Source organism: Micromys minutus (assembly GCF_963924665.1).
Source record: "Micromys minutus genome assembly, chromosome: 13".
Lineage (NCBI taxonomy): Eukaryota > Metazoa > Chordata > Mammalia > Rodentia > Muridae > Micromys > Micromys minutus.
In genome coordinates this window covers 45235764-45253333 of record NC_137982.1, presented here as the reverse complement: position 1 = coordinate 45253333, position 17570 = coordinate 45235764, and the positions used below count along the sequence as shown (strand labels likewise).

At 41.4% G+C, this 17570-nt stretch overlaps 1 protein-coding gene across 1 annotated transcript in view; it reads left to right on the top strand.

Annotated features, from left to right (window-relative positions):
- Window positions 1-4379: 4379 nt before the first annotated feature.
- The window catches only part of OLA1 (Obg like ATPase 1), a 113954-nt gene continuing 100763 nt past the window's right edge, over window positions 4380-17570 (top strand). Inside the window, exons 1-3 of the mRNA XM_080927226.1 lie at window positions 4380-4494; window positions 5782-5882; window positions 16080-16223. Coding sequence (XP_080783352.1) covers window positions 5782-5882; window positions 16080-16223 — 245 coding nt within the window. The 5' untranslated portion in view covers window positions 4380-4494. The remainder of the gene's footprint in view (window positions 4495-5781; window positions 5883-16079; window positions 16224-17570) is intronic.

Below are 17570 nucleotides of genomic sequence, written 5' to 3'. Positions count from 1 at the left end.
AGTATACTTACTACAGCCGATGAACTTGGTTGACTCCTACTCTTCAAAGTCCATGCCCTAGAGTTTACTTTGGGGCTGTAAATCCTTGGCTTAGATGCATATCAACTACTTAATAGCTTTATGCAAGGTCGTCTCATTTCTCTAACACCCTTTGTGCTCAGTGCTCCCTCCCCTTTCCCATAGCACCCACAGTGCCCTCCACCCTTCTTCCTTTGTGTCTTTTCATAGTGTTCTAGACTTGGACTTACATCGTGGTTTTGGAATGGCTTTTCTGACTTAAGTTCCCCGAATGTAGTTTCTTCTTGATAGCTTCTTTCTTCTCTTTCTTTCTGAGGCAGGGTCTCATTATGAATCCCTGCCTGGCCAGGAACTGGCTGAATAGATCAAGCTGACCATGAATTCATAGGGACCCCTCTGCCTCTGCCTCTCGATTGCTGGAATTAAAGCATGCCTGATGTTTATTATTCTTGTGTGTTGTATCTACATGTGAATATGTGTGTGCACATGTGTGGAATGAACATAGGACAACTTATTGGAGTTGTTTCTCTCTTTTGACCATGTGGATCCCGAGGATCAAACTCAGGCAGTCTGGCTTGACGGTGTCTTTACTTGCTGAGCCATCTTGCCAGCTCTTGGATTTAATAGGTGTTTTCTTTTCTTTTGCTGGGGGGAGGAGGGTGGGTGGGTCTGGGCAGATGTCTCAGCAGTTAAGAGCACAAATTGCCTGCTCTTGCAATGGGCAGGGGTTCAATGTAAACACCCACATGCCAGCTCACAAACATCCATAAAACTCTAGTACCAGGGGGATCTAACACTGTCTTCTGGCCAGTGTGGGCAGCAGGCTTACATGTAGCACAAACATATTATATATAGGCAGAACACTCAAACACATCAGTACATTTTAAAACAGAGGTGTTCTTATATCAACCCCACAACAACAAAACTAATCATTATCTCCCCAAAAGATTATGTGGTGCTTCCTGAACTCATCTGATCCCACATCCTCCATTCAATAGAGCGTCTTGGAGAATCACAGTTACACAGAACACACCCTGGGAAACTGTTGTATAATTTCAGACCACAGGCGAGAGGAACAATGTGCTTCCGACATACATTAGGATAGTTCTCAGGAGGCTATAAGTTCTCTGCCTTGGCCACTGCAAATACTGCTTGGCTATTGGAAATCCACTGTAAACCAATTTAAACAGAAAATGGAAGTTCTTGGTAGAAAGCAAGGTTATCAGAGAGCCTGGGGATAAAAAGTAAACAGGCCACTCGCTGGATTAGACATTTGGAATTGAACACTTAGAACTTGTGATTGCTCTCTCCTCTCTCAATTTCTCCGGAAGCGTCTTATGATTACTTGCCCCTTTTCTGCCTTATTTTTCTTTCTTTAGAATAGCCTTCTGCCAAAAAAAAAAAAAAAAAAAAAAAAAAAAAAAGTGCCTAACATAGTCCTTAGTCTTGGTTTTATGTTCTTCTCTAAGCAGCCAATAGTATTTGTTATTACGGTTTGACTCCAACTGCCAGAAAGAAAAAGAATCTTGATTTCTTCAGCTTGGATTTGATGGCCCAGGTCCAACATTATGGCCAAAAGGTCCATGTGCTGCAAACAGCAAGGCTTGAGAGGAGCCTCTAAGGGGCCTGGGGTAAGTAGGTGCCATGGTAACACCAGTCATCACATTAGGAGACTCTAAGTAGGGCAGCCTGTGTAAATATGGGTTTGCTTATCTCCAGTCCCAACACTCAGGTAGCCGAGGCAGGTGGACTATGAATTTGAGCCCAGTCTGGTCTAAACAGTGAGACTACATCTTTAAAAGAGAAGGGCAGGGAGGTGGCTTCCGTGGTAAATACATGCTGTGCAAGGATGAGGCTGAGTTTGATCCTCAGCTCCCATATAGAAAGCTGGGTATGAAGGCTATGTATTCATAACCCCAGTGCTGGGAATCTGTAGTCAGGAAGACCAGGGCTCGCTCGTTAGCCAGCCTTCCTAATGAGTGAGCCCCAGGTCATCCCAGTGAGACACTCTGTCCAGAAAACAAACAAACAAACAAACAAAAAAGGCGACTGGCTCCTGGGGACTGCCATCAGGGGCTAATCTTGGCCTTCTTACACACATGCACACATCTACCTAAACATACACATATATTTCTTTAAAAGGGAAGAGGTTTTTTTCCCCCTAAGTTTTGTTTTGTTTTTATGTATATGGGTGCTGTGTCTAGATGTGCACCATGTGGCTGTCTGATGCCCTCAGAGGCTAGAAGAAGGCATTGATCCTATGGGACCAGAGTCACAGTTTTGAGCTGGGAACCGAACCTGGGTTCTCTGGAGGAACAGCCAGTGCTCTTAGCCACTGAGCGATTACACCCCAAATGCGGCATCTTGGTTCCTGTACTATATAGCCCCAACCCCTTACCCGTGGTTCCACTTTCCACAGTTTTACTCTATCATGCCCAATTGCAATGCTAGAGTACTAAATGGAAAAATTCCAGAGGTAAGAACTAATCTCCAAGTTTTATACCATGTCATTCTGAAGAAAATGATGCAGTCTTGTGTTGTTTTTCATTCCATCCTGCCTGGTCTGTAACTAATTTATCTTATTACCTAGCACATCCACACTCCAAATACCCCTCACCTGTGAGTCATGAAGGATCCACTAGTTTGCCCAATAAAATGAAAGGTGTCTGGCAGAGGCTTCTGAGACACGCTTCCTCTTTTCCTAGAGGTCCACTAGATGACAAGCTTTCCTCTCTTCTACTCCCCGTATTTTAATGGTGTCCAGAACTGCAGTGGGCTTTTGGTTGTTAGCCAGGGCATGGGAGCAGATGAAACCACAGATACATAAAGCCATGATATGTGTGGAGGAGGGATCAGAGTAATTGAAAAGGGTTATTTTTGAATCTGTTTGACCTTTGTGCTGTTCCTGCGAGTTAGATCTATGGTGGCTACTAGTGTACTAGTTACCCCTTACCCCTGTGGTCTATTTTACAAATACATTGTTTAATGACAAGGATGCTGGGTTGAGTGTATAGTGCATTAGTAACTGTATAAAGACATAACTGTATAAAGCTCTGACAGTAACAATCTGTAACTGAAGACAATGACCCAGTCTTTAAAGTTCACCAACGGAGCTCTAAGGCTTTCCTCAAATCATCTCGCGGAGTGACAAAAACCTTAATGCAATGTTATTATATTATTATTAATTATAACATGTATTACTATAAGCAGTGGCTCAGCTGCTGTTTATAAGTCACCATTCAAAAGGATTCTGACAGGAAGTGGCCAGTTTTAGATCTGTGAGATGGCTCAGTGTGGAAAGTGATTGTTAAACCTCATGATGAGTTTCATCCCCAGAGCCTGCAAAGTAGGAGAGAACTGACTCCAACCTGTTCTTTGAACTCATCAGAACAGTTGCATGCATGAGCTAATCCACACAAGCACACACACAATAGACAATAAAATAAATAAAAAATAAAATAAATTAAAAAAAAAAAACTCAGATTTTGCAGTGAGATCAGGGTTTGAAATATCTTTTGTCGCTAGTTTGGTTTTGTGATTTTTACCTGATACTTTTCCGATACTATTCTGTCATCTGCAAACTGGGGATTAGCAACCAATTCACACCCTTTCCTTTTATTTGCAACTGGTATGTTTGAAAAAAAAAATTATGTTTTGGACATTCACTTCAACAAATACTTGAACGTCACTGGAGAAAACATAATTAAAAAAAAAAAACTTTTTCCCAGTGGATCTCATAGTGTATAGTCAGGCGACTTTATACATATTATTTGATTTAATCCTTCCAATAACCTCGTGAGATGGATCGCAGGAGTCTCATTTTATAACCAGGAAGAAATCATGTTTCCTTCTTGTGGTTCTTAACCACGCAGAGGAAAGGAACGTACATGCAGCGACGGGTCAGAAGATGGTGACTCTTTAAATGCTTTATGTATTTCTGTGGCTATTAGGTGCATCTTGGATACGAAGTTTTCTTTGGTCCTTTTTTCCTTGAAGAAAGTTTAATGACCTCTCACTGTTAGCCCATCTGAAAGAAGTTACTGGAAAGGGGAGGATAGCGGCGTCCTGCAGGTGGCGAAGGCAGATCTCGGCGCGATCAGTCAGGGACAAGAGGGATCCGAGTAGCATGGGGAGCCCGGAGCCCGCAGTGGAGCGGAAAGAAAACCAGGAGGTTCGGTTGAAGCCCACGTGGAAAGACAGAGAGACGCAGAAGCCTGGGGAGGCTAAGGGCCCGCCCCTTGCAGGCCCCGCCCATCCGGGCCCCGGCATTCCGGCCAATGAGCGCGGATCCCCTTGGGGGCGTGGCCTGCGCACAGGTGCCGCCCCGGCCCGCCCGTTCCGTCGCCTCTGCCGTCGTGCGTGCGGCTCGGCGGAGGGCCGGGCCTGAGCTCTCTCCGCCTTCCTCCCCACCTCCGGCTGCCGGCGACACCGGTCTTTGCAATCCGGGACCCCGTGCGATCGTTAGCCTGGTGCACGGTGAGTCCCCGAAGGAGCCCATAGGCACCTGGGACAGTGGCTCGGAAGCTGGCGCCAGGCCGGCGACCGGCCTCCGGGACGGGCTGAGAGCAGCGGACTGCTTGAGGCATGTGGATGAATGAGGCGCCCCGGACTAGGCCGCGCGGCCACGAGATTGGCCCTGGCCGCAGTCTGGGGGAAAAGCTTTGCTTTAGGGCTGGACGCCAGTGCCGGGTCGGGAGGGGAAAGGTGGTGCGCGGGGGTCCTGCTTGACTGGGCTACGGGGGCACCCCTTGTAGTTCACCCCAATAGGCCACAGAACTGGACGGGTTCTCCCATGCAGCTGCTCATTGGAGGCCCGGAACAGGTGTCAAGACCCTAAAAAGGAGAGATCCTTGTCCTCCCGTTCTGGGATTACAGGTTGGAATATCACTTCTGGGGCGGGCGGGGAGGAGGAGGTACAACCCAGCCAGAAGGCAGGGATAGTATGAGTTTCAAGTTTCTAAGACACGAGGTTGCAGTTCTTCGTTGGTTCCTATTGCAGTGTTAAAAGTTGAGATCAATTTTGTACAGTGGACCTTGGAGCCAGGACAAGCAAGAAAAGACAGAAAGTTTGGACTTGTCAATCAAAAGGTTGAAAGTATTTGAAATGGGGCTATAGTGTACTGGTAGACTTGTTTTTAGCATCATACCTGAAAGCTTTAGGTTGGATCTTAAAAACGGGTGAGGTGAGTGCCTTCAGAGTTTTCAGTTTTGAGTGGGTTTCAAAAGCTGTTTATAAGGATTGATTAGCCGTACCCACAGTGTCAAGGGCGAAAAGGCCTGGGTTGGAAGGACCCCCAGGCCCAGTGGTGACCAAGAGTGTGGTAAACGTTGAGTTGTGGAGAAAGGCAGGTCCCAAGTGGCGGAAGAATGGTTGCTGAGAGGTGACCAAGTTGCTGGTATTTCTGTAATGGGTGTTCTTTGACTTGTGTCGCTGCTCCTGCTTCGAAATGCTTTCCTTCAAATAATATGACAGGTTAAGAAGGCAGTTGTCAGCGGCCAACATGGAAGATTGGAACTAAATTTTGTGTTTAATCTTTGATTTCTGCTGCCTCCGTGTTTCTGGAACTAGCAATGACTCGGGTACAAATTTTAGAATCAGACCTGTTTACAGAGCTCCTCCCCTCCCCCAAAATGGGCTTTGTTCTTATTTTGGTTGTGGATTGATAATATACAGTAGGTTTTCTTTTCTGTTACCCAGTAATATATTCTGTAGACAGAAGTGTGTCTTGTTTGTAGTTTCAAAAGTTTATTTTGCTATTTTAGATGCCCCCAAAAAAGGGAGGAGATGGAATTAAACCACCTCCAATCATTGGAAGATTCGGAACCTCACTGAAAATTGGTATTGTTGGATTACCAAATGTTGGGTAAGTAAAAATGGGGACTTTTCTTATTTTTATTTTATAAACCTTTCTGTCCTGCTGTAAAAACAGAAGCGTACAAGGCAGTAAGAGTTCAAATTGAAGTAAAGGGGCTGGAGTATTGTTACAAAGCTAGGTGTTTACTTACATGCATTCTATTTACTTGATTTTATGCTTTTTTGCACACATTGAAACGAGTTATTGACATTGTTTGCTAAACTCAGGAAGGAGCAGTGAGAGTTAAAATATTATTGAGGCAAATTAGCTACATTTGCTTGAAATGTTGGGAGAAGCATCCCATTGGCTTGGAGTTGTGCTTCCTGCCCACACTGTTGCTAGAAACCTAGCAGTAGAGCCATTTAGGAAGTAGCTTAAAAACCTTTTTATAAAGCTCTTGAGAAGAGGGTTGTCTGGCGGGTGCAATTTTGTTGGAGAAAAAAGTAACTACTTTGCATATACTGTTAGAATGTAAGTAAAAGGTTTCTGTTTCTCCATATTTAAAAGCCAGAGCAGGCAATCCACAGAACAAGCTGGCTAGCCCCCGTTTAGAAAGTCTTGAGCTCCGAGTTCAGCAGCAGACCCTGCTTTAATAATAAGGTGGCCCGCAGTTGAGGAAGACACTTGACGCCAGCATCAGGCTACCATAAGCACCACATGCACCTGTGTCTACACACATTTGAACAGGCGAATGGATGCCACATGTGTGTACACAAAGGGTGTTTAAACTTGGGAATTATGAAAACAAAGTACTGAATTTGTCATGTCTTTAAAATTAAAGTTAACCATGTATATCATATATTTGCACATGAGACAATGATAGAAGATATATGTGGGATTAGTCTTACAGTTTTTTACACATGTAACGTTAATGTTTACTGTCTGTCCTTTTCATTTTTTAAACTATCTTAGCCAGGCATGGTGGGTCACATCTTTATCCTCTCACTTAGGAGGCTAATGCAAGACCAGTACTGTAACATTGAGGCAGCTGGGCTCTAGAGAAACCTTGTCTCAAAAACAAGAAAATCTCCCTCCCTCCTTCTCTTCTCCCTCCTTTCCTCCTCCTCTTCCTTCTACTACTACTACTATTTCTTTTTCTTCCTCTTCCTCTTCTCTCCCTCTTCCTCTCTATCTCAAGTGATTAGGGTAATAGACACAGCATGTGTTTATGAAGATCACTATGGCATTTTGGGATGTACGTTTAGATGTTTAGGTTAGTGGTATATAAGACAACTGCGGTGGTTTGTGTGCTCTCTGGAGCTCCTATTAGAAAATTCTCAGTGAGTAGAGCACAGTGTGTTCAAGTTCCCCAGTTCTTGGATTCTTGTAATATAAAACATAAGCGGATGTGTTTGTCTGAGGATCCGTGTCTTCCAGAGTGGGCTATATTTGAAGTGGTCTCTTTCTTTGCTAGAGTCTACCAGTGGAGTAATAATAAATAAAGAGTGGTAATACAAATATAGCCAAACAGGTAATCAAGCCAAGTACTTGCAGGGTACTGCCAGTAAATTGAAAGCAAAATCTGATCATAATGTTTGCAGGGAGTTTTTCTGCACCAGTAGAAGATCTTAAAAATCTTAAGTTTTTTTTTTTTTTTTAATGTTAGGCTTTTTTGGAGTGCAGTATAGAATATAATAATAATTAGTACTTTCAACTTCAAAATAGTCCTCCTCTTCAGTTTTAGTGAGGCACATTAAACACAATAAAAATTTAACTTAAAAATATTTTCAATTGCATTTTTATGTGCATTTTTTTTGTTTTGTTTTGTTTTTGTCTGCATTTATGTCTGTGTGAGGGTGTCATGTGGGTGCTGGGAATTGAACCCTGATTCTCCAGGAAAGCAGCCAGTGCTCTCAACCACTGAGCACTCTCATCCACTCCAGCCCCTTGAATTGCATTTTATTCCTTTGGTTTGTGGGTAATGACACAAATATTGGAGATGAAAGGACGGCTTGTGGAGGTTAGTTCTGGCATGTGGTTAGGGGATTGACTTCAGGCCACTGGGCTTGGTGGAGTGTCTACCTACTTAGTCCTCCTGCTTGCTTGAATTCTCTGTTTCAATAGGGAGGTCCTGAAGATTTAATTCAGGGCTTATGTGAAAATTCACTTATTTTAAAGCAATAGTTTACTCAATTTTGGCAATTGTGTTTGCTTGCAAAATTCATTTTTATAGAATGTTTTTTCTATTAAACTGTATCAGGTAGGGTTGACTATAAAACACAAATCTTTTAAGCAAGAAAAAAGATGCTTATTAGAAGAAATGAAGGAGTGGACAGCTAGACATCAGAAGGATAAGAGTTCAGGTGAGGCAGGTTTGTACCGGTCCACATGAACTCACCACACCAACTCTTGACCTGGATGAATCTTAGCCGGGATGACTGTTTTATTGTACATACTCCTGGGCAAGAAAGGCCAATTAGGTCTGTCTAGCTTTGAATGGGTTTACAGGAAATGGATCGGAGGTTCAGGGTAGTTTTCTAAAGAGTAGTCTACTGGTTGCAGTAAGAACATTCAATTTAGAAACTGTTTTAGTTAGGGTTTCTGCCATTCTGATGAAATATCACAACCAAAAGCAACTCCTGGAGGCAAGGGTTTATTTGGGTTATGTATTCTGAATCTTGGTCCATTGAAAGAAGCCAGTGTAGGAACTCAAACCAGATGGGAACCTGGAGGCAGGAGCTGATGCAGAGACCATGCAGGAGTGCTACTTACTGGCTTGCTCCTCATGGCTTGTTCAGCTGCTTACTTATAGAACCAAGGACTGCCAACCCAGGTATGTCCCCACTCACAGATAGCTGGGCCCACCTCTGTCGAACAGGAATTAAGAAAATACTCTGCATTCTTGCTTACAGCTGACCTTATTGAGGCAATTTTTCAGATGAAGTCCTCTCTTCTCAGGTAACTCCTGCTTGTGTCAAGTTGGCATAGAACTAACCAGGACAGACACCATCTGAAGAATCTCTTGGTATTAGAGAGCTAAGTGAGCTTGCTTTTTAGTGTGTGTCTGTAAAGCTAATTACAGAAGCTAAATGGCTGTGTTCATAGCTAAGCTGTGTTTTATGTTTTCTGTTTGTTTTTGAGGCAGGGTCTCAGGATGTAGCTCTGACTATCCTGGAATCCACTGTGTAGATCAGGGTGGCCTCAAACCCACAGGGATTTCCTCCCTCTACCTCTTGAATGCTGGGATTAAAGGCATGTGCCATTATACCTGAAGTCATGTCTCATTTGTGACAAAGTCTCATTCATAGCACAAGCTGACCTTGAGTTCCCAGGAATCTTGAGCCTACTGAATACTGGGACTATAGGAATAGATCCCTTTGCCTAGAGAGCTAGTCTGGTACTTATTGAACAGTCTCTGTTCTGACTGTTGTACATACTATCGAATTGAATTAGCTGTTTGGCATCCCCGAATAGACTTTCAGTTCCAAAAAGGAAGTGGTAGTGTTGTTCCTGTTTATTGACATATTTCTAGTGCCTAGACTGGTGTTAGTAAATAGTGAACACCCAGTAATTATTTGTGGAAGGTAGTAATTATTTGTGAATAGGATAATCTCTCGTCTTTGATAGCTTAGTGATATGTAGGCTTAGTGATAAAGAGACGTTTTAATGCAGAGAAAAGAGTATCAGGGTAAGAGTATGGCGATTTGGTTTCTACTTCTCTCGGTTTCTTACCTCAGAATTTACTTCGTAAATTACCTTTTGTTAGAACAGTGTATTGTTGTGAATGTAAGGTTTAGAAGCTCTTGGGGGAAACTACTTAGTGTTTTAGACTTGTTTCAAGGATAGATTTTCTTGTGTGACATTAGATTGAGTTATAGAGGTTACAATATTCCATATAACCATGGTTTAAAGAGTTTATTGTATGTTTTGCACACAATAGAATAAAAGTGTATTTTGCAGTCAAAATGGGTTCGTTAGTAGTAGCAGATCTTCTGTATGATAGTTTTAGGGAACACAGATTCTTAGCTTATAGCTCAGCAGTCCCTAGGATTGTAGCCTTTTCCTATTGGCCTAGGTTGCTATGAATTCCAGATAGTTGGTTACCCAAAGTGTCAAATAATTTAGCAGCATTTTCCTTTAAACTGCAGTGTTTAGTTGCAAGGAAGGTTAGAAAACACATGCATGTACACACATGCACTCACGTGAAAGCCAAAAGTTAATAATGTCTGCCATAGTTGATTTCCATCATTTTTTAAAAATTGAAAATACATCTTTTTCACACAATATATTCTGATCCTTGTTTCCTCTTCCTTATCTGCTCCCTACCTCCTCCACTCATCAAACTCCATGCCTTCTGTCTCTCTTTAGACGTCAAATAGACCAGTATAAAACAAAACAGAAAAAAGCCAAAGAAAACACTTTGTGTACATATAACATATATACATATATACATATACATATATACATACATACATGCTGACACACACAGATTGACCCCATAAAAACACAAAATTGGAAACCATATATAAGCAAGAGACCAGTAAGGAAAAAAAATGTCTATACAAAGCATTATGAGACAAAATTCTCCAAAATACCATTGAGTTTGATTTGTGTTAGCTTCCCTTAACTGTTTTTTTTTATACCCAATGAGACTATTGGAGAAAATGTTTTGAGCATTTGGAACTTGGAGATAGCTTTTGAGTGAGGGATGGGACACCATCTGGCTTGGAGCTGTGTAGACTCTGTGCCCACCACGGTCTCTGAGTTCACGTGTGTCAGTCCTGTTGTCTGGGAAGCACTGTATCCTTGGTGTCTTCCATCTCCTGGGCTCTTACGAGTTTTCCTCCTCAGCCCTGAAGGGAAGGCTTTGATGGAGACATCAAAAGTTGGAAGGTTTAAGACTAAGTTGGAAGGTCTGTCACTGCCCCTTGTCCAGTTGTGGTCTCTGTATGTGTTCCCATCTGCTGCAGGAGGAAGCTTCTCTGATGCTGGCTGAGGGAGACCCTGGTCTTAGTCCAGGTCTGGGGATCTTAGAAAGTGCTTATAGATGTGGGCTGACCGGGTGGGCTAGAAGGGAGGACTAGGAGGGTGTAGGAATGAGGAAAGCTGGGTCCACCGTGAGCTTTGGAAGAGTAGCCAAGGAATAGGGGTTGTTAGGGCTCAGAAGATCTAGACTCAGGTCCTCATGCTAGTATGGCAAGTACTTTACCAAGTGAACCTTTGACCCAGGCCCTCACCTGTTTTTCAACAAAAGGAAAAAATGACTTTTAGACAATTTCCTTTAAAATTCAAGAATGGTATTAAGAGACTAATAATCTGACCTCTACATTTGACCATTGTTCCTGGGTGTGTTACTGAATTTAGGTTCCTTTGCTGAGTAGTTAGAATACGAATGAGCTACACTGACCTGTGCACACACATACATTAGCAATCACTTGTCTTTTCTGTTTCTCTGCTGAATAGATGCTTTTAACAATTAAGTATCTAGGTTCCAAAAAGCAGGGCTGATGAGATAACTCAGCAGGTAAAGGCACCTGAGTTCAGTGTCTGGGACCCACGTTGTGGGAGGCACTGTCCCTAACCTCCATACATGGGCAGTGGCTGACGTGCACCTTGACATACAGGCACCAAAGTAACAAGTGAAAAATATAGTTATGGAAAGAAAAGTCTGAAAGGACATTCTGCTTTATCTGTGCCTTGGATGTGTGGTATAAATGGTTAATTCAGTATGCTGTGGGAATTGCATTCATATTCATATTTTCTCTTACCTACTGAAATTTTCATAAAGATTTTAGGTAAAACCTATTCAATTAGATTATTTTTTTTAATGTACTAAGATGTTATTTCCAAAGTGAAATTTGTATATCTTAGGTAGAGGCCTACATATTAAGTCTAGCTACTGTCTTCTGTTTGTGGTTTTGTTCTTTCTAGCACAGGCTGGCCTTAAAATCACTGTGTAGCTGAGGCTAGTTTGTTAATCCCTCCTGAGTTGTACGATTACAGGCATGTACCACTAGGTAGCGTTTCTTCAAGTCTCATTATTGATGAAAGTCCTTTGTGCAAAGCAGTCTTTCGTTTAGGTTTATTTATTGTTATGTATATATGTGTGAGTGTGTGTAGCACAGATACACCTGTGCTCACGGTGCTCATTGGGGATAGAAGAGCGAGTGTCCCTGGTACTGCAGCTTCACTTAGTTGGCTGCCGTGAACCAGCACATGAGCACTGGGAGTCACACCCTGGTCCCCTGTAAAGCCGCAGTGCTGCCGGACCCTCACCTGTTCTCCAGCCTTCAAACTCACTCACGTTTGAATTTTCTATAATTTGAGTCTTTCTCTTGTTTTAAGTCTTAATAATAACCTCACAGGATTTAAATGTATATGTATGTATAAAATTTCATTTCTCAAAAAAAAAAAAAAAAAAAAAAAAAAAAGCCCATGGATTTTTTAACCCATCAATCTTAGGCCAAAACAAAATTATTTGATTCCACAAGGCATTGCTTGAATATACTTTAATAGATCAAAAATGTCTTTGTTGCCATTGAAATCCATAGTAATAATCTTAAGCTATTTCTAGTTCTTTCTTATTCCCTCCCTCCCTCCCTCCCCCCCTCCCTCCCTCCTCCCTCCTCCCTCCTCTTTCCGTTTTGTGCACACAAAGCTATTGGAAGGCAGATTCTTTAGCCTTCCCTCAACTCTGTAGCGTCTGTTTCCTCCTTCCTCATCTCCTTTTTCATGCCTGTAGAATTACTGGATTTCTAAACTGGAAACCTATGTAAGATGAATTGGTCTATAGAAATGGAAATTGTCTTTCATGTTGAGTTTGAATGTGTTACCTTTTCTCTCTCTAAGAACAGTAGCAGTTTCTTCTGGTGTATGTTTTGGGATATGGCTTGAATGTTAAAAGTTTTTTTTTCTTTTTGTGATGCTGAGGATTGAACTCTTAGTCTTGTCATGGTGCGTGCCACTGAGCGATATTGGACTCGCTTGTACTGTCTTTACTATGTGGACAATGAGAATATATTTTTGAGGTTTATCTACAGTATGTGAATATTAAAATTATTTGATTTGTTAAAAAATGTGTTAATCATTTTGATTGGGGCTTATCTTGATGGAGTTTTCCTTAGTTGGCCATTTCAAATTGCTCCAGGATAGCTTTTTCTTTCTCTCACTTTCTTTTTTAATTTTTGGTCATGTTGTATTACCAAGGTTGATTGATAGCTACTGGGTATAAGCCATCCTCCTGCCTCAGCTCCCTGAAACAGTTGGCACAGCAGGCGTACAGTTATTTTCATTGGACTCTATGACTATCAATAGCTTCTTTGTGTTTTGAGGGAAAAGTTGAGATTCCAGGTTATTTTTTGTTGGTTTTTCTGTGTGGATGAGACAGTAAACAAACTCACAACCCTCCTGCCTCACGCTGGAAAGGCTTGTAGGCATGTAATCAGCTTGTCTGACTTTCTGTTGGTGTTGTTTTTTTGGTGCAGATCTTCTGAGAAGTCTTGACCATTTTTAATAGGTATGACGTTTAAAGGCCACAGTGCAAGTGCAAAATTTCTTAAAAAGTATCTGCTCTCTGGGTTTATATACTAATGTTGTAAATTATGTTCTCCTATAGTCTTTTAAAAATTAAAATATATATTATTTTACATGTATGTATATGGTATGTGTGCGGGAATGTGTGCATGCCTTGGTTAGTGTGTAGAGGCTGGAGAACAACTTTATAGAATACATTCTTGCCACCTGTGGTGCCAGAGATTAAATTCAGGTTGCCGGGCTCCGTGGTAGGCAACTCGTTGAGCCTTCTCACTGGCTCAAGACTTACCATCTTTTTTGGAAGTAAATGAATTATACCTTTATAAATATACATCCTTTAAAAATTAAGTAGTATGACATCTGTCTTCATAAGACTGAAATTAAAGGACACTTCTATAAAAGAAACCAGTGAGTTCAAATCTCTGGTTCATTTTATTCCTAGAGCTTTGAAATTGTTCCTAGCACTATCATGAGGCTTGGGTCCTGGAACTCTGACTAGGGGTGACAAGGAAATGAAGAAAGGACAGGAACGTTAAAGAAACAACATGTGAACAGGAAAAGGTGGGGTCAGGTGGGGTGTGTGCTTTGATGGAGTCACACCTTCTCTTAGTCAGGGTTTCTATTCCTGCATAAAACATCATGACCAAGAAGCAAGTTGGGGAGGAAAGGGTTTATTCAGCTTACACTTCCACATTGCTGTTCATCACCAAAGGAAGTCAGGACTGGAACCCAAGCAGGTCAGGAAGCAGGAGCTGATGCAGAGGCCATGGAGGGATGTTACTTACTGGCTTGCTTCTTCTGGCTTGCTCAGCTTGCTTTCTTATAGAACCCAAATCTACCAGCCCAGGGATGGCTCCACCCACAATGGGCTGGGCCCTCCTCCCTTGATCACTAGTTGAGAAAATGCCTTACAGCTGGATCTCATGGAGGCATTTCCTCAACTGAGGCTCCTTTCTCTGTGATGACTCCAGCTTGTGTCAAGTTGACACAAAACCAGCCAGTATACACCTACTATTTCAGAAACCTGGAACTGCAGTTGTTAGTTTTTTGTACACAGTGGTCATTCTGCAATTGCCCCCCCCCCCCCCATGGAAAGCTTTACCATCCTACAGAGACTGTCCCATGCAGGAACAAGCTTGCCAGTTTACCTGTGTATTCAAGGTCTTGATCTTTCCTTACTGTGGCCATGTGGGTGTCAACAGTGCACATTTGTTCAGGACATCCTCTACTAGGTTGTTACGCATTGCTACTATAAATCCTTTAGCAGTCACTATTGGTTGTTTAGCTGAGCATGAATCTAGCCTCGTGTCTCTAAAACCTGACTTTATACCATGTATCTGAAGTATATTTAAAACCTGGGCTTGAATACTGGTAGGTCCTGTAATAGGCCTCACAATGCCCACCTTTACTGTCTGCAATGCAGGTAGCAGGCCTTCAGAAGCGCTGATTTGACTAGCAGCAGTGATTTTGTCTATTTGGCACACGTTTCTACTTGACTCTGAATGTGGTGTAAGCTCAGTATTTAAGGACTGGTAGGTAGGCATCACTCAGTATTTTGTTGTTAAAACACACTTCTTACTAGTAGCACTAAGAAAAGCTTCGATTGTTACCTTCTTTTCATCATGTTTAATAGGGCTCTCAGAATTAAATAAAAAAGGACTTGTTTCTTAGTTTAAAAGTTTAATCAGATGTGTTGTGGTTAAGATGGTTTTTTCCCTGATGAATATAAGATAATTAGACCTCATTTGAAGAGACAGTTTTACCTTAAATTTTTTGTGGGGGGGGTTAGGGAAAAATCATCATCTTTAATTCACATAGTAACTCAACTTTTATACTTTTTGAGTATTGTTTATCAAATTTAGTCCATGTGCAAACATTTTTACATAATCACATCTAACCAAAGTTTGTAAGTGCTGGCTTTATAATTACTGACTAATCCTTAGCCACTTCCTCAATTCTAAAAAACATTGTATAACAGCAATTCTCACTTAAATTCCTTGTACCCTCTCTGGAGCAAGGGAAAGTTACTGTAGTGAGGTCTGTACAGCAGTCCAAACCAAATCAGCAAAATCTGTAAAATTCCCGTTTTGTTTCAGATTTTACTCCACTTTTTAAAAACTCGGCACATTTTAAAAACATGACTGGTGTTCTATGGGTTGGTGTGATCTTGTGAGTATATCTCACGATATGAATCAGATGATTGGAAAATGGTTAGTTTCTCTGATATGAATACACTTTTTAATCTTGATTTAAATTCATCTATTTACTTTTCTTTTACTTTTCACATATTTACTTTTATTTTATTCATAGTTTGAGGCTTACCAGTGATCTTTGTGTAGTAACAATTAGCAATTAGTATGAGCTCTGACTCAAGTTGGAGTGCTTTGGGAACAGTCATGCTAGCTCTCTGTGTTATGTTAGGAAAGTTAAGTTAGGTGTGATGAAATGATACTGGCGTTATGGATAATGGCACATTGTGCAAAGAATGTTTCGTGACATCATATGGAGCTCCAGATATCTTCTATTTCAAACTCCAAATAGACTGAAATAGGGAATATAACCCGATTATGAAGTTAAATTGTCAAATTTGATATTTTGCGTTAGTAAAAATGTTTCTGCCTTCCCAGATTTGTCCTTATAATATTGAGCTCTAACAGCATCAGGTGTGTGTGTGTGTTTTTTTTTTTTTTTAGCAATTTAAGAATTGACTGAAAGAGCTTTCCTTTATTTTAGGAAGTCCACCTTCTTCAATGTACTAACCAATAGTCAGGCCTCGGCAGAAAACTTCCCGTTCTGCACTATAGACCCTAACGAGAGCAGAGTACCTGTGCCAGATGAGAGGTTTGACTTCCTTTGCCAGTATCACAAACCAGCAAGGTAAGAATACATCACACCGTTATCTCTTTGCTTGTAGATGGGGAAATGCGTGTATTTGTTATGTTCCGGATCAAGTTTCTTCCAATGTTAATGTAGCAGTTCTTTGGATGATTATGAAAGCAATGTAGAACAGAAAAGGAAGAAGGAAGGATCTTCCTTGTTAATGTAGTTATTTTTTCTGAGATTGTGAAGTAGAGGGAGGAATTAGCTTATACGATTTTATAATGTAATATTGTAAGGCTATACGTTTGTTATACATAGGAGGAGGTTTGTAAAGAAGATCCTTAATTTATTGACAGTAATTTCTACCTTTTAGATGGTTTTGCTTGTTTGTTTATTTAACAAAAGGTTTGACTATGTAGCCCAGGCTGGCCTTGAACCTGTACTCTTCTTGCCTCAGCCTGGAATTTACAGGCATGCATTACTACAGCTGTTTAAGGTGATTTTAGTAATCAGTTGTCCCTTGGTATCCATGAAATGGGAATTGGTTCTTAGACTCTAGAGACATCAAAAGCTGCTCACCTAAGTGCTCTAAGCATTTCATGCATGTAGCCTTTGCACCGTTTCCTATGCACCTCACACCCTCTCCACTTTACTTATACGGTAATTCAACTGTTACAGAAATAGGCACACTCTATTGCTTAGGGAACAATGACAAGAAATCAACTTTCATGCCCATTACAGGTGTGGTTTCTGTCTTGTGAATACTTTTTGATCTTTGATTGGTTGAATGTGAGCTTTTATAACCTGTAATACTTAATGCTGGTTTTTGTTTGGTGTTGTTTTTGAGACAGTCTCACTATGTAGCCTTGGCTGGCCTGGAACTCACTGTGTAGATAGACCAGGTGGCCTCACATTTACAGAGGTCAGCTTGGCTCTGCCTTCTGAATGCTGGGATTAAATGTGCACCACTACTCCCGGGCCTAACTGTATTCTTAGTTCTACTGTTGTGTTTTCATACAAGTAGTATTTTGACCTTATAAACTTCAGAAGATAGGCTTCCCTTCAAGTTCTTTATTTCCATAAGTGCCATTAATTTTTTTTTTTTTTGGAAAGGAAAACAAGGATGTTTTTGAGAAATTCATACTTTTAATTTCTAAAATTTCAACAGATTTGAAATTCAAAAGATTTATTGTAACTCCATATCTTATAAAATTTCAGCACATGGCCATGCAGTCTAGCTGTGACAAGGGTCTATACTAGCAGGGAATTCAGTAGGATGAGATGGCAGCATGCTGGCTGCTGGGCCTACAAGGATTGCCTGTTGTCAGAAGCACAGCCTCACAATAGCCAGGGGCGAACGGGAGGGAGGTCTGCAAATTAGATGGAGTGAAGGGGGTGGTTATA